Source organism: Sminthopsis crassicaudata, chromosome 1 (genome assembly GCF_048593235.1).
Source record: "Sminthopsis crassicaudata isolate SCR6 chromosome 1, ASM4859323v1, whole genome shotgun sequence".
NCBI classification, from domain to species: domain Eukaryota; kingdom Metazoa; phylum Chordata; class Mammalia; order Dasyuromorphia; family Dasyuridae; genus Sminthopsis; species Sminthopsis crassicaudata.
Window position 1 is genome coordinate 239,190,400 of NC_133617.1, and position 24,642 is coordinate 239,215,041.

Consider the following 24,642-nt stretch of genomic DNA (forward strand, 5'->3'; position numbering starts at 1 on the left):
ATGGTTTTCAATGAAGTGGGAAAGTCCTGATCAATTAAGATGTTTTTTTCAGAGCTACTGGCTGGACTGGAGTATATATGAACTGGCTGAGGAAATTTGGTAAGGTCACCTACATCATAGTGAGCCAGTTCATAACCTGTTGGGAAGTGGAGAAGAGAGAGAAGTCAAGCCCCTAAAAAGGAAATGCTTGAGATGAGTAGAGGAAGGGGATGAAACCTGGCCTTGGGTTCTATCAAGTCCCTTCCTAGCTGACGAGGGACCAGGTTCATTTCAAAGGACCAGGAGGATTTTACTTTTTATAGGAGCCGTGAGTTTCTCCCATTGTTATATGTGCCCCAAGACTGAGCCTCTCTTTATCCTGGAATCTGTGTGTATTGGTTAGAGTATCTTATGGACTTTGGGGGGGAGATGCTTTGTACCAGTTATGCTATCAGGCCAAACCTGTTTCTAAAAAGTGACCATTTGGCTAAGCAATATCAAATAATAATCAAAGGGAGAAACATGATGATGGAGACTTGTGAGCTACAACACTAAAAAGGACACCCCTAAATATTTACGACTACCATTACAGCCCTAAAAAAGAAACATAGCCAAGTAAAAGGGAGTTGGAAGAATACTTACTTTGGCAAGTATGTTATACTTGCTTTAGAAAAAGCATCAAAGGGGGACTAAGAAAAGTAATGAATGTAGAACTTTCCCATAAGCCACATGATCCAGTTAAAGAATTCCACTTGAGGACCAGATTTAGTGACATCCATGTTATATGGGTATTTTGCCTCAAGATATATTTTCTATTACATCTTGATTAGGTCTTTTCTGATGAAAATATAGTCAGGAAGATATGACTTTCTTTTTAACCGACTACAAAAACTATTTGCAATTCACTTTTACCTCATTAGGATGAAGGTAGGTTTTTCTGGGGGAAAAGAGGCTATTTGATGAAATTTTAAATCAATCTCAATTACAATTTTGAATTCTAGATATTTAAAATATCTTAATATAGTATGAGTCCAGATTGGATATCATTGGCACGACGTTTTAAAAAATTCAAACAAAAAAATAATCCAAAGGGAACAATTACGTATTTATTCCTTACCTATTATTAGGATAAAATTGAGTTTTGAAGATCAGGTTATAGCTTTTTTAAAGAAATAGTTTGTTTTGCTGAGCTACAAAGAATTCTACTCTTATGTTTCCTTTTATTCATTTCAAAAGAATTTTTTTTAAAAAAAGATTGCTATATTTATAATATCCTCAGGGTCAGTAGAACCAAACATCATAGGATTCTAACATTGAAGTTGTTTAGGCTAGGGTGGAGCTCAGAAATTAATATCATCTTCATGACACAAAGAAATTAAATCTAGAACTTGAGGAGCAAATTGTATTTTTACATTTCAACTAACATAATACAGAAGTTTTAAGTTAAGAAACCCACGATTCAACATGACCACCCTTCCTGTACTTCAAACTGCTTCTTTGTCTTTGGTACACTAATACTCAATAAGCCTTCAGTCCAACTAAATCAACATCTATTAAATGCCTACTGAAACTTCTTAGACTGGTAGAATAAGTAGTAGTTCTATGAATTGTCCAGCTGAATTTGTCCACCACAAATTCACTTCAATCAGGCTCTTGCTCCTCTTCCTTGGCAATCCTACTAATACCTTACTTCATTCCTCTTAGTAAATGTCATAAACATTTTCCCTCCTCCTCTCATGATATATAGTGCACACATTTACAAGCAAAGATCTAGCTTCCTGCTTCACAGAAAAGATCGAGGCGGTCTGATGGGATCTTTCTCTCTCAGCTTTCCTCTTCCTCTGCTCATAACTTGTCAATATTATCACCCATGCTCTCTTTTCTCTTGATTACTCCTTGCTCCTCACTAAGTTTTTACTTTGATCCCATTCTTTCCTGATTCTTTCATGGTCTTGCTGCAGTAACTTCCATCTCATTTTCACCACTAGCCTGCCACCACCCACAAAACATGTTCAGATCTCTCCAATCCTAAATTTTTTTTTCTTGATCCATAACCACCTCTCCTTTTTCCAGGTAGTCTTATTTCTCTCTGCTTACCTTCATAGCTAAATTTCTTTAAAATAATATTTATGCTACCACCTACTCATTAGCTCAAAAACCTGGGTAATCAGGTTCTCAAAGTTCACTACTGATCTTCTCATCATCAAAACAAATAGTCTTTCCGAAGTCCTCACCTTCTCACCTCTCTGGAGCTTTTGAAATAGCTGACAACTTCATCCACTAGATATTCAGATACTTTCTTCTCCTCTGCCTGAAAAGATACCAGACTTCCCTGGTTCTCCTTCTAACTACTCTTCTGGTTCCTGATCTTCTTGACTCTTATCGTGGGGACCTGACTTTGCTCCTCTACTTTTCTTGCCCCATAATCTAATTCATTCCCAAGACCTTCACTGTAATTTCTATACAAATGAGTACCAAACTTTTATGCACAGTCCTGACTTCTCTTTTGAATTCCAGACCTTGCATCTTCAACTGTGTACAGTTAATCTCTATCTGGACATGCTTTTGACACTGCAAACTTAAATTCAAAAGCCAACTTAATTATCTTTCAGCTTCAAATTTCACTGTGTCTACCATCCACTGAATTTCCATGTTCATAAATCATAAATTCAAGAGGACTTTCATTGCTTCTTATGATTAATCAGTTCCCAAGTCCTCTTGAATTTATCTTGGTAGTAGCTGTGGCATCCATTCCCTTTTTTCTTGCTATCACTATATTCAGTGCAAGTCCTCATAGCCATCCAACTGGACTCCTGAAATAGTCTACTCACAAATCTCTGCTCTTTACTGCTTGTTGTTCTCCATTCATCAACAATACCGCTAGCAGAATAATCTTTCATATAAATAAGATTGCTACTTCTATGACCAAAAATGTTTTGTGGTTCCCTATTGCCTAATAAATTCAAAACTCTCTGATCCAGTCTACATTTCCAGTCTCTTGTTACTCTTCTCCATGGCATAACTCTCTGTCCCCTCAATATAGACTGGGTTTCCTACCTTCAAGCATTTTCCCAGTCAGTTCCATATGCCTGAAATGATTTTCCTTTATCCTACTGAATTCCTACTAATCCTTTTAAAGCAAAACTCAAATGCCTCCTCTTTCTCCCTTAGTGCTCTAGTTGCCAACCACCTTCCTACTCAGAACTCACATAGTACTTTGTTTTGTTAAGTGATTAATGCAATTATCATGTAATGTTGTGTTTAATAGTTAGTTATCAATGTCTTATCCCTCTACTAGGCACTTGAGTTCCTTGAAGAAAGGGATCCGATCTTGCCAATTTTGGATCTCTTACAGCATGTAGAGTAGAACTTTGTAAATAATAGTTGCTGTTCTCTCAAAATTAAGTACCTTGTCAAACAGATCTCTGAAGAAACAACTCCATTTAAGTTATTAAACCTCTCCTTCACTATTTTCAGTATCTTTCTTTTTACAAATTACATTTTTTGGTTCCATTAATGTTCTTTCCTTTGTTTCCATTAAAGGACCTGTATGTTTGCAGCTGCTCTTCTCAAAGACTTCCTTGCAATTTAAACAGTATGTATGGTAAGGAGGAATAAACATGATTTTAATCCATTTCATTCTACCATTCTGGGCAGGCAAGCACTCAATGCCAACAGCAACAGAACAAGTTAAAGCCTTCTACAGAGGAGCCCTGTCATCCCATGCCAAAATTTAAACTCTCACCCTATAAAACTTCACACCATTATTAAGCATTTTCTATTTGTAAAATGCTTTACAGTCATATTTTATTAATTATTTTACTAGTTGTAACTTTGCATTAGAATTGTGGGGATTTTTTTTTTTTCCTCTGTGAGAAATGTGCTAGATTGACAGCAAGAGGGAATACAGTCCCATGCTACAAAGCATACGGAGAACTGGTATAAAAACCATGAGATCTCCTATATGGTTCCATTGATGTGTCCTGGCTAGTCAGAGATTTGAGGTTAGTACTGGGCCATGTCCATTCAGTAAGCTATTTATTAGAATGTCTGCTCCTTGGGAGCAGGAACTGCTTTATTTTTGACTTGGTATCACCATCATTTAGCACATGCCTGTCCTTTGGTAAGCATTTAATAAATTATTGCTAGCTGATAGATTGATCTTCTTCATTGAAATGGACAGATTTTATTGTTTTAAAATAAAAGGCCAAAATTAATCCAATGGTCACCTTATAACAACATAAATTACTTCTTGCAATTAGAATAATCTAGACAAATATGAATATGAAAAAGCTTGACTACCTATGTTTCTCTTTAATTTTCTGACATTGCAAAGCTGATTACATTTTGGGGATCCATTTGATTTCTAAATACATATAGGTGAACCTAAAACTAAGCTCTCTTTGTTAATACCCTGCTTTTGTCTTTAAATTGTCTAATATCCGTGACAAGCATAGCTGTAAAGCACTAGTCATTACAAGACAATCATCTCACTCCATAGATGATAAAACTGAAGCACAAAATTGGGACCTACCTAAAGTCACATGACAGCAACAACTTTCAAACTCACCCTTTCAAAATCTGTATCACATACTCAAAGTCTGAAAAAAATTAGGATGGGTCTATAATACAGTAACAACTCACACTTTCCATAGTGAATTAAGGTTCATAAAACATTTTCATCACAACTATTCTATAAGTTAAGTCTAAAAATTATCATACTATGGGTAAGACCTTCAATAAAATTTTTTTTAGTTATTTATATTTCTTCAGTTACTACTGAGAACATGAGATTAAATTTTATATGATGGTGAATCTAACGTAGTCTGAATATTGAGTTTTTTCTGTTCTACAAGATTAGAATATAGCAGTTTATAATGAATTATGAAGATTTTTCATTATATGGAAATGGATACTTATCTAAAATACTGATATTTTAAAGACATACCAAATCCTTCATTTAAATTCAACCATGTTTAAGCCTTATTAAGTGAAAGACATTCTGCTAGCTTTGGGGTGGGATAGGAAGAACTAAGGGGAGGGGAAGGGTGGTACAAAGACCAAAAAAAAAAAAAAAAAAAAAAACAAAAACCAAAACCCCACAACCACAACAATCTGTCCCTTGCATTTTTATTCAAAGGAAAATTTACAAGGTATGAAAACCCAGCATTTGTAACATTAAATTTTTCTAGAACTTTTCAAATTTCTCTTTACATATTATCTATGTTTTATTTTATTAAATATTTCCCAATTCCATTTTAATCTAGTTGCTACTGCACTCAGGAGTGTCCTGGGATCACATGACCAGCCCTCTGGTTCAGGAGATCTTTAAAATTCCTTCTAGCTCTAAAAATCTTATCATCTAAGAAATTTAGAAAATAGAAAGTTAACTTTTAGTTCATTTATGGAGCCCTTGCAGAAAACCTGAAATAAAGTCCATAATACTTTTGTTTATGTTTCCAAAACATTTACTTAAAAGACATGCTCATGATTACACATAGATATGATGATCAACTCTAGTGGACTTGGTTCTTTTCAACAATAAGGTGATTCAAAGCAATTCTTTGTGATGGAGACTTGTGATGGAGAGGGTCATCTCCATCCAGGAGTGAACCATGGGGATTAAATGTGGATCACAACATAGTACTTCACTTTTGTTTTTGTTTGCTTGCTTGGTTTGTTTCCTTCTTTTTTTCCCCCTTTTTTGATCTGCTTTTTCTTGTGCAGCATGATAAATATGTTTAGAAGAATTGCACATGTTTAAGCCATATTAATTAAAATACTTGCTGCTAGGGGAGGGGGAAGGGAGGAAGGAAAGGAGAAAAACATGGAACACAAGGTTTTGCAAGGGTGAATGTTGAAAATTGTCTTTGCATGTATTTTGAAAAATAAAAAGCTATTATTTAAAAGCAATGATTATACTTATATGACCTAAATCAAACTGCTTACCATTTTTTAGAAGAGGGGAGAAAGGGAGAGAGAAAAATTTGGAACTCAAAATCTTGTAAAAATGAATGCTAAAAATTGTCTTTACATGTAATTGGTGGTTACCAAACACTAAAGTTAGTAGAAATATAAGCTCAATTATAGATAATAAATCATTATTTTAGTATATAAATTAATTACATGACCCATGAACCATTTGGTAAATATATAAGAACATTTCTTTATGTGCCATTAAAAAAACAGTGATTCCTTTGACTTTGAAGTTTATATAAAATATTAAGACTACTAAGTTGTTGCACTATAGCAAGGTCATTGAATCTGAAGTCAAAGTACCGAGCTTTGAATCTTGGCCCTGCCGCCTGCTACCTGTATGATCTGACTTTGAGCAAGTCATTTTCTAAAACAATAAGTAGCTGGCAAGGACCTATTTCTATCTGAGTTTGTTACCATTGGTGCAGAATATCTCTAAAGTTCCTTTTATTACTATGATCCTATGATTCTATAAATGTTAACTTCCTGTTCGTTTATTTAACATTCATAAATTTTATATATGTATATACAAGCATTTGTACAGGCACATATAGACATGATTATGTATATATACACATAGGTGTCCGTGCATGTATATATACACATATATCTATATGCATATATAGTAAATTTACTTCTAAGACAAATTTATTAAGCATAAGAGTCACAGCATTAGGACATGAAATAAGACATGTAAATGTTTTTCAAGTCAGTGGTTTTATGGGAACCTGTCCTTTGCAAGTACATTACCCATTTTATACCAGGAAACTTTGAACATACATTTTAATATTCCCCCAAATATCCTAATCTCCTCAATTCCTCAATTTACTCATTTCCCATCACCTACTCCTCCATTCCACCATTGCTATATTCCCAAAAGATGGTCAGATCTTTGATGTTGCCATCAACCACCAAATGCTCTACACCCATAACCATGACCTCTAAAACTCCTTTATCTACTATGTTATTACTAAGCCTCTTGCTCTGCCTTGAAGCTTCAAATTTGGTTCTTTGTCCATTCTATGACTTCTAACCCCTCCATGTCTTGGTTCTTTCCTAGGTCATCACTTCTGAACTTTTCTCTCTTCTCCAACTTGACTCTTAGGTGAACCCACTCAGCTCTACACTGTCCTCTTTTTTCTAGTTTCTTGCTCCTTTATTGTAGTGAAGATTTTGTCCATCCATAATCTAACCTTGGATTATTCCCTTTGTGTCCATTCACGTACTAGTGAATGAAGCTGAAGAAGATCATGAAGTTTTTTATATAATTTTATCTGAGTCCTTCACTGGGACGAGGCAGTTCATTGTCCTATTCACCATAGCAGCTTTTCTCAACTTTTTTGTGCTACCTCAAACCTCCCAAGCCTCCCCCTTTCTACACCCTTTCAGCTGTGAATCTTAATTCCTATTTTACTGAAAAAATGGAGGTCATTCACAGAGTTCCTTTCCACTACTATATCTCCTCCACCCACTTGACATGAAGTGGTCTTGCTAAACTAAACCTCTCCATAGGTACAGGTGACTCCAATCTATCCCATCTTCTCCAGCAGAATGCCACTTATTTCTATTAGCTGCTTCCCAACTTACAAACAAGTCCAATTTACTTGATCTATTTATCTTCCCTAGCTATCATCTGATCTTTTTTCTCTTTTTGTAGTTAAACTCCTTGAAAAGACCATCTACAGTAGGTACCTCTACTACCTTTCCTCTCAATCTCTTCTTAACTCTTTTCAGTCTGGTTTCCAGCCTTCAACTTAAATTCAACTTAAACTGCTTTCTCTAAAGTTACCAAGGATCCCTCAGTTGCCAAATCTGATAACCTTTTCTCAATCTTCATTTTTTACTTCTCTGCAGTTTTTGACACAATCACACTCTTTTAAGTTTTCATGACAATGCTCTCTCCAGGTTCTCCACCTAACTCTATGATCCTTCCTTCTTTGCTTCCTTTCTGCAGTCATCCATGTCACAGCATCTAATGATGGAGGTCTTCTAAGATTGTGCTCTGGATCGGATTCTCTCCTCTATACTATTTTGTTTGTTGATTTCATCAGCTTCCATGAAGTCAATGGTCATGTCTACACAAGTGACTGGTTTTCAGATACTCTTATCCAGTTCTAACATCTCTAAACCTGCATTCCTGTATCTCCAATTGTCTACTAGAAAACTGGAACTGTATGTTCCACAGCCCTCTTGTTTTCATCTGTGAACTCATTATCTTTCCCCCCAAAACCTCTTCCTAACTTCTTTCCCTCATCCTCTCAATTAACCAAACTCCCAATCAATGTGTCATTTTCAACTCTTCATTCTCACCCCCTTGATTCAATCAATCCTCAAGTCCTGTTGTTTCCACATCCATAGTATCTCTCATATACTCTCTTCTGACATGTTACAAACCTAGAATAGGTCCTCATTACCTCAAGTCTGCATTATTGCAATAGCTTTCTGCTTAGTTTCAAGTCTCTCACTTCAATTCATTCTCCACTCAGCTTTCACTATCTTACTAAAACAGTTTTGAGCATATCACTACCTTTACTCAACAAACTTCAGTGTCTTACTATTACTTCCAGGATCAAATATAAACTCTGGTCATTATCCCTCCTAATTTGACCCTCTTCTACCTTTCCAGACTTCTTACATTTTTCTCTCCTCCAGTTACCTATGATGCAGTGAAACTGGCCTCCTCAGAACATTTTCACTGGCCGTCCTTCATACCTGGAACCCTTTTTCCCTCTTTATCTGCTTTATCTTTATCTAGCTTCTCTGGCTTCTTTTCAGTCTTAGCAAAAGTCTTACCTTCTACAAGAAGCCTTCTCTGGTCTTTCTTAATCTAAGTGCCTTCTCTTTGAGACTACCGTCCTCTTTATGCTATCTATATCTTTTTTATACCAAGTTGTTCCCACTATTTGTCTGTGAACTCCTTGAGAGGGAGGTTCTTTTTCTGCTTTTCTTTATATTCCCAGTGTTTAGCATAGTGACTGGTCCACATAGTAGACACTTAATAATTGCTAATTGAGTGGCTTGCAAATTTAGGTTAATAATAGTAAAACTACAATAATAATGACAGACTAACTTTGCAAAGGACAGCAGCTGCTATTGGAAAAAGCTTTCTGATGTCAGGGCATGATTTCTAAAACTTTAAGTTATGAAGAGAAAAAAAAAACAAGCAAAATCAAGAAAGGAAAGTAATATTTCTACTTGTAATCAAAATCTGCCTTCCTATAAATCCTGTTCAGGTAAATGAATATTATTTTCTCTAGAAATAATTATCAATATTCTACCTTGAATCATACAAGTAGCCAAAAGCAGTGAAAGAAGATAATGGTGTTTGGCTCAAAGAACTGAATTTAGCATAGGTATTTTATGTAAACAGAGGACAAAGAGAAGGGGACAAAGGACAGAGGGAGAAGGGGAAGTACAAGAAATCACTAGAGCAAGTATAGCAGTGTGCATCAGATTTAATAACCACCACAAAACTGTCAGATTTCATTTGAAGGGAATCTGAGACAGACCCAAAATACCACAACAGATAGGAGAAAATATAGGAATTGGAGGGACTATGTGTATGAAGTCTCACCAGGATACTTTGAAGAAGAAAAGTTGTCATTTGGAGGACTGAACATTAGCATATTTCTACATTAAAGAAACAAAGCAACACAAAAAATCCTGTGATATGCAGGTGTGCTGGGATATAAAGTACAATACAAATACACCCCAGATCCAGAAATGATCACGAACATTAACAAGATACTTAAAATATTATAAGGTACAAAATATGAACATGCTATAAATAATATCATTTATTCTTTTGGTTCTGCATATTTTTTATCACTTTTCTAAGATTTTTTCCCCTATCATCTCCATAGATAGCTATATTAGTGTCAAAATAAGAAGCATTTATTAAGTGCTCACTATGTGACAAGTACTGTGCTAATTATTGGGGTTAAAAAAAGGGGCAAAGTCTTAGCGAAGAAGAGCCTATGGTATAAGCACTATATTCTTTTCATTTCACTTGTACAGCAAAGATACTCATCAGACAAGAATGATCATGATGATTTACTAGCAGCATCATTTTATATTTCATACACTCATCCAAAGTGCTCTAAGTACTATTTAAAAGCAATAAATCCTGTAACCTTATGTTTTTGGTGAGAGATAACATGAACCCCTTAATTGTAGATAGAGAATCTGAGGTCTCAAATTCTGAAGTTATGAACTCTTCCCCCTATTAGTCATCTCCTTAGAAAGCATTTAATCTGAGAAACAGCTTAAATAATTAGAAAGATCAACTACTAAAAATTTCATTTAAAAGTACAGCCTATATATATATATATACACTTGCTTCTATTTAATTTAGTATTGTAAAGAGGTGGTATGAAATATTGAAAAGGGTATCAAAGAAAGATCAGAAGACATGCATTCTTGTTACTGATTCCTCTATTATAAGACCAAGGACAAGTCATAACCTCTGTGCTTGAAGATATTAGCAACTTGTTCTATCCTACTTCATGGAATTGTGAAGATTAGACAAGAAAATGTGTATGAAGCTTCACAAAAAAGTAAGGCGTTATTATTTCGTTTCTTAATATTCAACATAAAAACAATAACAGATTTTCAAACTTTCTCCTAAACTATGTCCTAAAACTTCTTTTCAAAATATTATTAAAGAAGTAATCTACAGCAAATTCGTTATAGAACTGTTATCTTATTCCATAAACTCATGAAAAAATTCCCTAAAGTTTTCTTTTGCTGAGGCTAATTAACAAAACTGAATGCAAATAAACTTTGCCTAACACATAGGGAGATCACAAGCATACATTCTAGGAGCCTAAAATATCAGGAAATTCTGTGTCATACCACAATGATAATAAAGGAAGAGAGAGGAGTTGGATAAGAAAGAGTATGGCCAGAGGCAAGGCACACAGTTTATGATCTTCTTTACCTCCCTCCTCTCCTAGCTCCACATACTGTCTAAAGTTCTTGTCTTTTTTTTTTTTTTTTGGCTGAGGCATTTGGGGTCAAGTGAGTTGCCCAGGGCCACACAGTTAAGATGTGTTAAGTGACTGAGGCTGAATTTGAACTCAAGTGCTCCTGATTTCAGGGCTGGTGCTCTATCCACTGCCCCTCATCTAAAATTCTTTAATTCATCAAAGATTGATATTGTTATTATTTGAAATTTTTACCTTATCAAAGTTCCAGTTGAAACTAAATATCAATAAAAAAAATCACTTATTATTTGGGGATATAAAACTTCATATAAATGCAAATTACTTCTTTAAATACTAGCTTTATGCCAGGCATTGGTTACAAAAGATAATAAATGGAATAATCTGATAAAAATAAGTTTAAATTATCTCTACTGTACAATCTTCTTAGTTTATTTAAGTAATTCACATTGGTATGACTGAAACCTGATTGTCCCAATAAGTCATTTACATTTTAAAATATCAGATAGTAATCTCGTGAATTTCTACTTAGTAAATCATAAGTGATGTATTTTGAGTTGTCATATACTCAGCTAGTCTACCAAGAAGTAAAATATATACACTTTTCCATTCTCCTCCCATATTTCACTTTTCAAAGTGGTTCTAAACTACCAACTAGGACTCAGAGGGGGAAAAAAAAAATCACCAAAAGAGTTGCTTAGTTGCTTATTGACTGATTTGTGGAAAATAGCATTGAAGAAAGAGGAACATGATTTCAGATATCATATAGCAATGCCCTAAATAAAAAGGTCTCCTGTGAAAGAAAGTTCATACTTGGATTGAAAAAAAATAAATCAGCAAAAAGGACACACTTTATAACCCAACAGTATGTGAGTACCTAAAATAATCTATAATTAAGCTTTCAACTAAAGTTTAAATATTTTTGTCATCCAATATTACAAGGCAGCCTCTACTTATAAAAATTTCTTTCATTAAAGACTTACCCTTAAATTTACACGATACAAATAAAAACTGACACATGAAGGCTTGCTGTCAAATATAAATTTGTGCATTTTGGGAGAAAGTGCTACATCTGATTTTAAAAGTATGAGCTGGTAAGAAAAGTCTAACTGAACCGAAAATGGGTCTAATTAGGACCTTCCTCCTAACAAAAGAATGTGTGTAGTTTGGTCCTTTATCAAGTTTATAGCTATAGGCATTTGATAATACAATCCCATATTCAATGTAATTACAGCCCACAGGCCTGACTCTAGTGAAGTATTTCAAAGGATTTTACCATTTACTTATTTCTAGAACATATATAATATCAGGAAGCTCATTGTCATAAAGATCACTTTCACCAATTAAAGATCAGTTCTGATCTTTCTTTCAAAGAATAGTGGGTAATGTTTTTACATCATCTCAGAAGTAAAAATAAACAAAAAATGCTGTAATTTAAAACATTTCAGTGTTTTAGTTCTGAAATACTTTTGCATTTTAAAAAAATCAGCAGTAGCACTTTGGTAGAGGTAGTATGGGGAAAAAAGGTTGTTTGCCCCTGACACTCTCCAAGTCCTGAAGAACTCTCCTTTTTGTGATTCAAAAATAGCATTCTGTTTTAGATTAATTAATTTTTCTTCCCTATTCCTTTTGCCCAAAGAAATTAAAAGGCAAATTTTAACTAGTATAATGCAGGGTCTACAATAAATTCGGTAATAAAAAATATAGAGAAATAAAAGTCCTACTGAATAACAGGGTGAATAAAAGTTTGAAAACCTCAACTTGTCCTTTTAGTGCCTACTATCCAAATATAAATGTCCATATGCATTTCGCTTTTAAATTAGAGTGTTTTAGATCTCAAAGTTTAAGCTGAAACATGTTTCAATAAAGTTTTTTATTTTGCCACCAAAGAAAAATTTTTGAATGCTAATGAACTATAGATAAAAATCCAGTCTAAACAGCCCCCAACTACAGTTAAAGAATCAGTTTCTCTTTGCAGGAAATTCATTTTGTAATTAAAGCTTTTTTACTTGGAAGCCCATAATTAAAAGTTACTATGTTATATAGGACATCAATAGAGATGAAATGGAATCAAAATTCTTGCCTACCATCTAAATAGCACATAAGGAAGATAGCAGAGATCTAAAGAGTTCTCATTTGGGGATATAAAGCATCACATAAATGCAAAAAATTTCTCCTATTCAAAATAATTTTAATCATTTAATAGTGATGAAATTATTAATACAGTAAGTTAAAATATGGACTTCTTTTTCTGGATGATTAGTACAAAATTAATACAAGATGTACAAATTAGTACAATGATTGAACCAATCATGCTGAAATATTTAGGTCACAGGATTTAGAGCTGGAAAGGACCTTAGAGGATATTTAGTTTAATCCCCTCTTGGAGGAAACTGAGACCTATATGTTAAGTAACTGAGTAAGTGAGAGGAGCAGATTTTAAACCTGGGTGACTGACTCATATTTAGGAATCTTTCTTCATTTTACCATTCTGCTTCTCTATTTCTTTATTCTGGTCTAACTTATATGTTCACTTAGATTAAAATACAATATGTGCCAAATGAGACAGTGGATTACCTTCTTAGTAGTGCTTAATGACAAACTGATTAATTACAAAGATTCTTGGTATAAAAGATATATACGGTTATTTAAGTTTCAATACTTTCTCCCTGGCTCTACCTTTCATAAAACAAGAAAAAAAATTTTGGGAGAAAAAGCTACATATATCTCACACTAACGGTGAAACTATTTTTGTGTATTTGTTTTAAACAAATTCATTAACTTTAGAAGTTTCAAATAGCAGTAAACTATAATTAATATTAATTAGCAAGTTTGTTAAATACACATTGTTTTTATGTTTTGTTAGTGTTGATGGCATAAAGAAAAGGGATTTTTAATAAACATTTTAAACTGGATTTTATTAATTATTTCAACCGATCAGCAACTTCATATTTTGTTTCTGTAGTGGATTAAATGATCCTTGTACTTCCTACCACAAAAGCCAAAGCCTGAGCTAGTTCCCTAATTCTGTCAACATATGGCTTCTCTTCAAAGACTGAAGGCAATGAAAAATCATGTGCTCCAAATCAGGATGCTGGCTCTGCTCTCAGCAGGATTTTCAGAGGTTTTCAGAGCTCTTGCCTAGGCACAATATAATGACAGTGAAATACCAACAGACTACTTCAGTAAATTTCTTAATCTTGGTTAGATTTTATGCTAATAGGATATACTTAAAAGGTATTTATCTGGAAATAAAGCAATTTAAAGTTAAAACAAATTAAATTGAAGAATTTATTGCAGTGAGCATATGGATATCTCCAAGTCCATTTACATACGCTTATCAGTGGACCTCAGTTTAGTACAGAATAAATAGTATATAAAACTAGAACCGTTATTTAACTGGGATAGCTAAAACAGACTTTTACTATTATCCCATCTCCCAGTGAAATGAAAGATGAGCCTGAAAAATTACATACTTTTAACTTCTTCTAGACAGAACAACTCTTGTCAGTGGCATGGAAAGTGATATATTTCAGTGCAAATGGGAGCTACAGTGAAGATGTTATAGGAGTATGGTGTTAAATCTTTTCAAATGCATTGTACAAGATTTCCTTCCTAGGGCTATAAAGCTGGAGTAATGCCTGGATGATCCCAGATCACAAATAGTGTGACAAAATAAATAGTTGAAATCACCTCTTGTATCTTGAATCAACATCATAACAATCCTGTATAGTTAAAAATGATAGGTTGTCTTTGAATGAAAAAGTTATTTAAAAATCAGTAAGATCAGGGTCCTTAAAAGTCATACTTTAAAGGAATAGACATTGAAATTACATGCTCTTGTTAATCTCCAATAGAACATTTTCATCTTTTTCAACTCATCAAACTTTCTATAGGGACCAAGTCCCCACAGAGGGACATTTACATTTAAGAGCAGAATTTAGACATTTAGTTAAAATAACTTTTTAAAAAAGTAACTTACAATGTTGGAGGACAATAAAATTATCGGTCTGTGACCTTTAAGTTATCAAGAAATCTGTAATACTGGTCAACAGTGGAATTTGGTGTCACACCACTTGATGAGGTCTAGTCATTAATAAGGCTAGAAAGTCTATGTTTATAATTAAGGAATAACGATTGAGGTTCGAGGTACAGGGCATTTCCTGGGGATTAATGACTAGCTGGAAGAGTTGATGGCTTAAAGCAATGCCTCGGGCCATTAACCCCAGCCGGCCATTAATCCCCAGGAAATGTCCAAGACCTCAATCGTTATAGATGTTTTAATAAATACAGGAGGGAAAAAGTTTAATATCAGCTTCCCATTTAAACTAAAAAAATCCATTCCATATTTATGATGCTCAGGCTTAATATACAGAGTCCCACAGGAGTTACTGTTTTAAAGATTTCTTTTCAAAAAGTTTTAAAGTTTGCTTAAAAATGGAAAGAAAAATGTTTGTAGAAGAATGCAATTCTAACGTAAGGGAAAACTTGGATTTCATGTCTTAATGGTGATGTACTTTAAAAACAAATAACATTTCCATAGGGTTCCTCTATATTGATGGTTGAAGAGTTCGATTATACAGATCCAAAAATCCACATTCAGTACTATAGCCTTAAATTTAAGGCTAGAATTATCTTATGGTATTTCAAGAGAAAGTGTAAGAGTTAGTACACAATTTCATAGATCCAGGATTTAATACTCAAGTTAAATAAATAAGTTTCTCTGAAAGAAAATTCAGCAAGAGAGAAAGTACACATGAATGTCTAGTGAAACAAAAACACTACTTCCTAGTCTGACATGACCTCAAGGAATATTAAGAAAGCACAACAAAAAGCTGTCTTGTTGGACTACTACAGTTCCAAATAAACAGAGCTTTTGATAAACCTGCTTAAACTTCACACTTTTATCTGTTCAGTTAATATTCTAAACCACTATTTAAAATAAGTTACTATTTCACCAAAGAATCCAAGCCTTATTATATCTTTTTTTTTAAGTGAACTAAAGTACTCGAAAAAAAAAATTTCCCCATTCTTATTAATATCACAAATGAACCATACACCACTAGAAACACAAAGATACACACAGCCTACAGGTCATGTGTATTTTAGAGAACCTCCATGTTTATATTAGCATTCACAACCCCCTTTCTCATTTGGCCTTGAGGCTTGCTGATTAGCTGGTAAACTGTTTGAAAGGGTTAGTTTGTCCAGAACTGGAATTTCCACTTTGGAAAGAGCACAGAAGTACCTTACATCTGTTCATTAAGTGGCCTGACTGACAGTTGAAATTCCTATTTTTTTCTTGATGATAAGTGGGCAAAAATTCTGAAATGTTCCTCTAATAGAGTGGGGAGGGGAAGGGCAAGCAGGAGGATAGTAATTCTAAATTTCATTATATTTTTAAAGAAGACAACTTATTCTAATCTCAGAAGAACCAGGAGAATGTGGAAAGTAAATATAATTTTAAAGTACTCAAGGTTTATTTGTTTTCTCCCCACCCCACCAGAATAGAGACAGGAAGTCTTCCTTTTCCAACTATCAATGATCTCTTTCTCCCTTGCCTTCTTACAGCACTTACTGCCTACTCTACTCACTGTCCATTTACCACTGAGTGGAAGAACTCTACTTCTGGCAGAGGCCTTGGAGATCATTTAGGGCAACTCCATCATTTTATAGATGAATAAATTAAGGCCCAGATAGGTTAACTGACTTGTCTAAATTTATATCACAAATTAATGACAGGATCAGAACTGGCACCCAGGTCTCCAATTTCCCCTTAAGTGCAGCTTCCACTGTTTTGTTTTGTGATCACCTATGATAATGTATGTACACATGTGGGTGTTTTACGTCTTGTTTCTCCAACTTCTCTTTATATTCTTCATAATGCCTGGCACAGTGCTCTACACATTGTAGGCACACAATAAATATTTGTTAATTAGCTTGTAACTGCAGGTCTCAACTCTTCACTTGAACAATAACTTAAGCAAATTGAGTTGAATTTCCCCTAACTATAAACCAAGCTTCATATTCTATTTGATGTTACGTAGATCCCAGAATTATTTGTTGCATTACATTTTGGCACCTAAGTCCAGCTAACAAAGTAAAAGTATTCCTGAAGCTAAATGCCTTCTTACCAAAACAAAAACAAAACCCTCTGGGGCTATGGTTGGACTTTTAATGATTTGTAATGATGAATAGTCTCCCCCTCCCCCAACTGCAAAACTTAAAAAGACTATGTAATGAACTACTTTTATGGTCATTCTATTTTATTACGTATTTTTTAAAGCGGTGCATTGCGGGCACACAAAACTTCTCTAACTTAAATGGCTTTATGTAACTCTTGAGAGGCTTCAGTAAGTTCAACTAATCCTATTGTTCTTGGCACACAGAAGTTTTAAAAGCTATTGCTCAGCAGTGATTGCCTGCTCTCATACCACCGGTTTAAAAAGTAATCTTGCCTTAAATCTCCAAGAAAGACCAACGTAACAGCACGGTGAAACGATTCAGCGCGCTGCACATTCTACTTCTTTATAAATGGCCAAAAGCACAGACCTGCACTAGCACAAAAAGTTGGTCCCGAAGTGGCACCAGAGAAACATTTCATGCACAGACTTTGGTTTTGGTTACCTGGGTGGGGGAAACAATAGCAGGTGAAACTACTGTGGGAGAATTGGTGCTTCGGTGCCCATTGACTTCGGGAAGAAGAGGCAGGGGGTCGTGTTTCACCGAAACTACTACCACCGCCGCCGCATCTACGGGCTCCGCGGGGCGGATGCACAGTCTTTTAGGGGAAGAGGGGCCGCAGCCTTCACTCGGCCCGAACACGGCTTCGTAGAGGGCCCGCTTGGGCGCAGCCTCCGCTTTCACCTCGGCCACCCCCTGGCTCTCTTTGGGCAGGATGTAAGTGTTCCCCAGCGAAGGCGGCTGGGGGCGGTGGTGGTGGGGGGTGGAGGGGTGGTGGTGGTGGTGGTGGTGGTGGCGAGCTCCCCCGTTCAGAGCCTCGGCGTAGCAGCCCTGCGGCCCGGGGGGTCCCAGCTTGGTGCCTATGCCCGCGATGCTGTTGAGGGTGGCGATGGAGACGGCGCCGATGCAGTGGTTGGTGTACGTTTTGGACAGCTTGGCTGCCTTGGAGAGCATCTGCATCCTGGTGCCAAGTAAGTTCTTGCCGATGGCTTTGTTCTCGTACCAGGTCACATCGCCCTCGTTGCAATGGTCCCGGGGCCTCTGGAAGAAAGCCTTGCAGAGCGGGTTGCGCTTGGACAGGTACTTGACGAAACTGGCGTAGGGACAGAACTCCGTGCCCGTCTCGTACATGCGGGGCAGATTCTCTTCGTCGCTGCTCTCCGCCCGCTTTTTGCTCCAGGACGACGAGCGGGACTTGTGATAGGGCCCCAGGGACTTGAAGTAGACGAACTTGCGGCCGTCCTCGTCCATGGCCAGCCCGAAAGAGTCCTCCTCCAGCTCGCGCTGGTTCTCGCGGCCGCGGGTGCAGAAGTACATGCAGGTCTCGAACCAGACCTTGTTGAGCAGCCCGAAGGGGGTGTTGGTGCTGAAGACGCTGGAGGTGTACAGCTTGCGCAGGTCAGCCCGAGTGATGGCTTGCTTCTGAACCACCGGCCCCGCGCCCTGCTCCTCCAGCTTGCGGATCACCGCGGCCAGGGTCAGGTTGGCGCTGCGCAGCTCGGGGTCCTTGGTGAGGTCCAGCGTGCGGCAGTAAGGGGGCTCGTTGAGGTAGCGGTTCAGAGAGCTGCGGATGCTGATGAGCGACGACTTGCTGTAGAGCTGCCCGCTCTTGGAGCGGGCCTCGGCGTAGAAGGAGCGCAGCACCCGGCACAGCGCCCCCTTGTCCATGGTCTCGAAGTCCGGGCTCTGCGACTTCTCGCTCAGGTACTCCCGGAAGATGCGCACGGCATAGCGGGTGGCCAGCCGGGTGTTCTCGCTCAGCCGGGCCCGCTCGGGGCGCTGCAGCAGGTCCGGATCCAGCTCCGGGTCCTCGGCCGGCCCGCTGCGGGGCGGCAGCAGCAGCGGCTCCGACTCCGGGTCCAGCTCCGTGCTCTGGTCCATATGGATCATATGGACCGGCTCGGGCTCCAGCTCTTCCCCGGCGGAGTATTCGGGCTCCAGGGGCTCGTCCCAGTCCAGACCCATCTCCTCCTCCTCCTCCTCTTCTTCTTCCTCCTCCTCCTCCAGCCCCCCACCTCCGTCCTCCTCCTCCTCCTCCTCCTCGTCCCCCGTTATCTGCACCTCCTGGATCTCGTCGTCGTCGTCGTCCTCCTCTTCGCCCGCGCTGCAGTAGTGCGGGTGGCTCGGCCGGCTGCTGCCCCCGCCGCCGCCGCCGCGCTCGCCCTCGCCCCGCTCCCCATTGTTCTCGGCGGCGGCGGCGGCGGCGGCGCTGGCGCTGGCGCTGCTGCTGGGGCTGGTGTTACAGTCCCCGCTGCCAGGCATTCTCGCCATATTGCCGTCTCTCTGCCAGTCCTCGGGCAGGGCGCATGCGCTATATTGGACCGCAGCGCTGAGAGCTTTTGTGTTTAATGACCTTCAGCTACCGGGAGGCAAAGCCGGGCTCTTAAAGGGGCCGCGCTCCAATTGTCAGCACCAGCCGCGCCGCGGCGGGGCAGAGACAGGCGGGATGGAGGGAGGGTGCAAAGTTGGGAGGGTACGTCGGACGGAGAGAAGACTAACGAGGAGTAAATGCACCTTACACCCCCGCCCCCCCATTCCGACATACACATACCCGCACACCTAAAGGAAAAGTTTCTGGGGGAATATGGGGGGGGGGGGAGGAACGAGGACGGGGAGGTCGGTAGGGGAAGAAACACGCCCAACTTACCCTCTGTCTGGAGAGTGGCAGTCCCGGCCCCGGGAGGGCGGACCGGCAAGAGGGGCGGCCTCACTTCTCTAAGTAATGCCCGAGGAGCGGCGCCCCCTTCCCCGCCCCCTCATCGCCCCCCCCGGCGCTCGGGGTGGGGGGCGGCTGCGGCTGCGGCTGCGGGCGGCGGCGGCGGCGGCCCGATTCTCGGGGGCTGCCCGGAGCTTCCCCAGCCGCCCGGAGCGGAGTAGAGAAGGTAGGTAATGAGGAGGGTGGAGGAGAGAGCCGAGGAGAGCCCCGCACCCCTCCCCGCCCGCGGCCAGGGCGCAGCCGGCTAGGCTTGGGAGAGGGACTGGGCTGGCGGCGGCGGCTTCTCCCCCACCTACTCGCTGGCGGCGAGGCGAGGCGCAGGGGCCCGGGGCCAGCGCGCGGCTCCCAGCTCACTTTCCGACTCTCACTGAGGAGCGAAACACGCCCAGCATCTGCCTAGTCCCTCTGCACTCCTCCGACAGACACTTTAAGTTGTTATGAAAAGCCCGAAGCGCTCCCCGAAGGTCTAGGGCAAGTCCGCTCCCGTCCAGCCCGAGGAAAGAGCGAGGGAGAAAGAAGGGAGGGGCAAGAGGAGAGGTGGACACGCAGCGGGGGGTGGGTGGGGGAGGTGTTAGAGACCCCCCCCAGGACCCCTCCCCCAGCTGGTCCCCTCCCCCGTCCTCGCTTTCACTAGACGGGGCTGACCACCCACCCGGGCCAGGGGCTCCAGCGGATGGAAGCTGTGGCCATCCCCATCTCCAGTCCAGCCAGAGAAAGTGAACCGGGATGAGGGAAAGTAGCTTCCGCGCGGTGGTCCGCGCTGCGACTTATCTGCAACTTGCGAGCACGCGCAACAAATCAGAAGTACCACAGCTCCCTCAGACCCGGGCTTCGCAGGGCTTATTCACCAAAGTTAAGTCACTTAACTACGCGCGGAAGATGTCCGAGAAAGACTAAGGACTGCTCCTGCCCTCAAGGAGTTCACAGTCCAACTAGGAGAAACAACATGCAAACAACTAGATACAAATAAAATATATGCAGAATAAATTGTAGGTAATCTCAGGGAAGTTACTAGCATTAGGGAGGGTGGTGAGAAAGGCTTCTTGCTTAAGGGGATCATAGGTGAAACTTGGGGAAAGCCGGGAATAGTTGGGAAGACTTTCAGGCACAGGGACCGTCGGTGAAAAAGCACACAGTTGGGAAATAAAACACGCTTTCTGCCCGAATCCCAAATCCCTAACACACCCAGGCTCCTGGGGGAAAAGGGTGGGGTCAAGTGGCAAAAAGCCAGAGAAACTCTTTCGCCTTAGCTCTCTCTCCAGCTCTCGGTTAAGTACTCCTTAAAAGTAAGTGATCCCCAGTCCTTACTTGAGTCTTCGTTGATATTGAACAGACATGTTCAATGGGATCATAAACACGTGTACCACTATACAAAATGCCCTCTTATTCCATCAGGGTTCATTGCGATCTCCAGATTCGAGAAGAGGTGGAAACTGAGCCCAAGAGCGGCTTCTAGCTGCGGTATCCCTTTGGATATGAGTCCATATCAAACTCATTTCAGCTAGGAGACTGAAAAAAAGGAAGTTGCTACTTCCACCTCCCACTTTTCCCCACCCCGAATAAAACACTTTTATCCATCATTGAAAGATTACGTATGTGTGTGTGTGTGTGTGTGTGTATGCATACACACCTAAGTGGCGTTTTGATATTTGTTATACTTGAAAGCTTACTTTTTGTTTGCTCTACCTAAACTACCTTCGCTCTGCATTTTGCTGCAGCTTTTTTTTTTTTTTTTTTTTGGTGGACTAGGCAGAGTAGAGAGAAAATCGTTCCAAGTGGTAAGCAAGTTAAAGCAAGTCTCTTTTCTTGCCTCCCCGCCCCAGTTGTCTTCGGGGTTAGTGGAAAGAACAGTCTTCCCACTAAGCATTTGGAGAGAGCCATCCCGGAAGGCTATGTGAGAGTGAGCCCCTAGGGTTAGAAGGCAACGCATAGACAGCTCCCTCTAGAATCTTTAGGTGAAGGAAGAAAGATGGCTAGCTACATAGGACATCGCAGGCGCTCCCCCAATCCCCCACCCTTACCCCTTTGAAATAAGGAGAAAGGCGAATTAGCTTCTGAGCCCAGGGCGGTGTATGGCTAAATTTCGCTGTTGAGCGCCTGAGCGGTCGCGCGCGCGCGCACACACACACACACACACACACACACACACACAAAGAAACGAAGAAATGAGTCTTTTACAGAAGTCTGTAGAAGGGACCCTCCTGAGTCCAAGACAGCCTGCCTCATTGACTAGGGGATGCTCTCAAGTTCTCAGTTGTCCCACCTTCTTTCCGTCCTACCCTGCCTGAGTTGGGAACTTGGACAACAGTGTGGAAAATTGAGTCTCATCTATCTGTCATAATGAGTTTTGATTACGGCAATGTTCTACACAGCTGAAAGTACCCACAAAAAAAGCCGTTCACAGAACTCTGCCCAAGAGTCTAGAGGTGTGTCCCTACATTTGTGCAAGGGAATGAGCAAGTACCGAACAGAAGAAACATTTGGATCTTGCCCAGGGAGTAGGCTGCCCACTTCTTTCCCTCCTCAATAGGGTGCTGCTTTGAATTCTATGCAATTTGCCTGAGGCAGTGTGCCCGTTTGGATGCTCCGGGAAACAAAGTAACAAAAAACAGTTTCCAGTTGACGTCAACTTATTTCCAGAAACGAAAATATTTTTATGCTCCCAGTACAAAACCACCCTTAGGGCAGGTCTACACAGGCACAGACACACGCACACATATAAACACAAACCCACCATTAAATTAATACAGGAAGAAAAAAAAAGTTTCAGTAAGCGCTATCCAAATACAATTAGCAGGACCCTCAATTAAATTGGACATGACACAAGATCTTTTGGAACTTTTGCCCCATCTTTATTGTAAGGTGAAGTAGCTTTACTAACCACATCACTTTCAGAGAGACGTGCAATTTTAGAAAGACCTCAGAAATCTTTGGGTACAACCATCTTTAATAGATTGATTTCTTAGGTGCTAGCTTAACTGACTTCCTCATACAATAAGACTATATCAACATCAGTCGGCTATACTATGTGACCAAAATTGCATTTTTAAGGATATACAGAAACAATCAAGCAATTAGAAAGTTGCGGATTGTTTTGTTTTGTAGGGTTTTTTTTTTTTTTTTTTTTAACGGAGGGAAGTCTTGCTTTATTTTAAAAGAATGGAACAAATTTGAACTCCTTAAACTAATACAATTTTCTGAATAAATCATTTTGTACAGCTCTCTACTAGAACGCTATCTTTTGATCTAAAAAGGCAATGCTGACTATTAGCCCATTCACAGGCAGACACTTTCTCTTTTCACAATTGCCAAGGAACAAAACAAGACCGGGAAGTTTCTCAGTGTTACGCGTTCTAGGAGGCTACAGCTCAAATCTGCATATCAACTGCAAAAACTGAAAGCCACCTTAAAAGACCGACCACTAGAGTTCAAAGTTATGTTTTATTTGAAATGCATAATTCACTGCTTCTTTATGATTTAAAAAAAATTCCTAGCTGTATTGCAAGCTATCCTACAAAACTGCTTACAACTCCATTAACAAGGTGTTTTCGATTTCAAAAGGTACAGCATTACTTTATGTCTTTCATCATCATTGTTTAAGGGTCAGCTAAATATCTATTTTGCATTTATACTACATAAAGTCTTTATCCCCCAGTCTTCATTATGGTGTGGAGAGGACTTGTGCGAGATTATGCCAAAAGAGCACAAAGCAGGTCAAACCAATCTGAAGAGGCTTGGAATATAGCCCAAGGACAGACTATATTGAAGGTCTGATGAGCAGCCTAGCTAAAAGAGGAGAGAAGCTCTATAAGTATTTGTATTCCCAGCACTTACACAGTGCCAGGCACACCTTAAGTACTAATGCTTATTGACACTTGATTGACAGATATCACCAGAAGGCAGGCCACCAAGCTATACAATGTTTCAGCTAGGGCATCTCAAGAAGACTCTTAGAGACCATTTACTAAAGTTTAAAGGAGTCTGATGAAATCACAGATCCAAGAATATAGAAACACTGTATTTACCTATTTTATTTCAACTGTAACATGGTCTCTTGACTAAGCATTTTTTCCTTCATTCTCATATCTAACTTAATTTCTATTTCACAAATGTGTTTTTCATTTGATGACTTAACTAAGGAGCTTTGTGTTATCTGTCTCATATGTATTGTTCCTGTGTTTCAGGACCGAAAAACTGTATTTAAAATAGACTACAAGGTAAGTTGTTTTTTGTTTTTTTTTCCTAGCTAGCTATGAATAGTGTAAACATGGTTTTTGCCAGATGTTACCGGAAGAGAAAAGGTCCCTCCTCCTCCCCAGTGAAGTATATGTTGCTGGAAATTATACGGGGAAAGTTTCAATAAAAAGGGCTAGCTAGAAAGTCCACTTTCTTAGCAGAGTGAATACTGACCCTTCAATAACCAGATCTAGAGAAAAGGAGATCTGTTGATTATGAAGGGAATGTTGAAGAGGGCCGACATTGGTAGGTTTGAAGAATTGTGTGTGCCCCAGATGGCAGAGTGTAGAAAAAGGATTTAGTTCCTAACTTAAAAGAAACAAAAGAAAAGTTATATCCACTTCTCAGTTACTGAATACCAAAGAAAGTGCTTTTGAAATGTGTTTATAGGATTAAGTATGGAATAAAATTGAACTTCTTTTGTTTTGAAGTTTGCTCAGTTTAAAAATCTATTTGATTGCAACTGGAGATCATCTAGTGAAATGTTATGAATTCAGACTAGAATTTAACACATAAAAACACTAAGTGAAAGGATGAATAAAGCCAGAGAATGGAAAGAAAAATATTTGATCAAAGGGAGCAGTTCACTACAATCACTATAAGAGAATC

At 39.3% G+C, this 24,642-nt stretch overlaps 1 protein-coding gene across 5 annotated transcripts in view; it reads right to left on the reverse strand.

Annotated features, from left to right (window-relative positions):
- KCTD1 (potassium channel tetramerization domain containing 1) overlaps positions 1 to 24,642 on the reverse strand; it is a 253,367-nt gene that overhangs the window by 97,733 nt on the left and 130,992 nt on the right. Inside the window, exon 1 of one of the 5 annotated variants that reach the window (XM_074277009.1) lies at positions 21,106 to 21,245. The exons of 1 other annotated variant lie outside the window; for it this stretch is intronic. Coding sequence is in view for 1 of the 4 variants with exons in the window: in XM_074276975.1 (XP_074133076.1) it covers positions 17,526 to 19,352 (1,827 nt within the window). In the remaining 3 variants the exon portion in view is untranslated. Of the gene's footprint in view, positions 1 to 17,525; positions 19,479 to 19,728; positions 19,868 to 20,449; positions 20,988 to 21,105; positions 21,246 to 24,642 lie in introns of those variants that run through there. 3 more of the 5 variants (XM_074277019.1, XM_074276992.1, XM_074276975.1) reach the window with 3 other exon arrangements.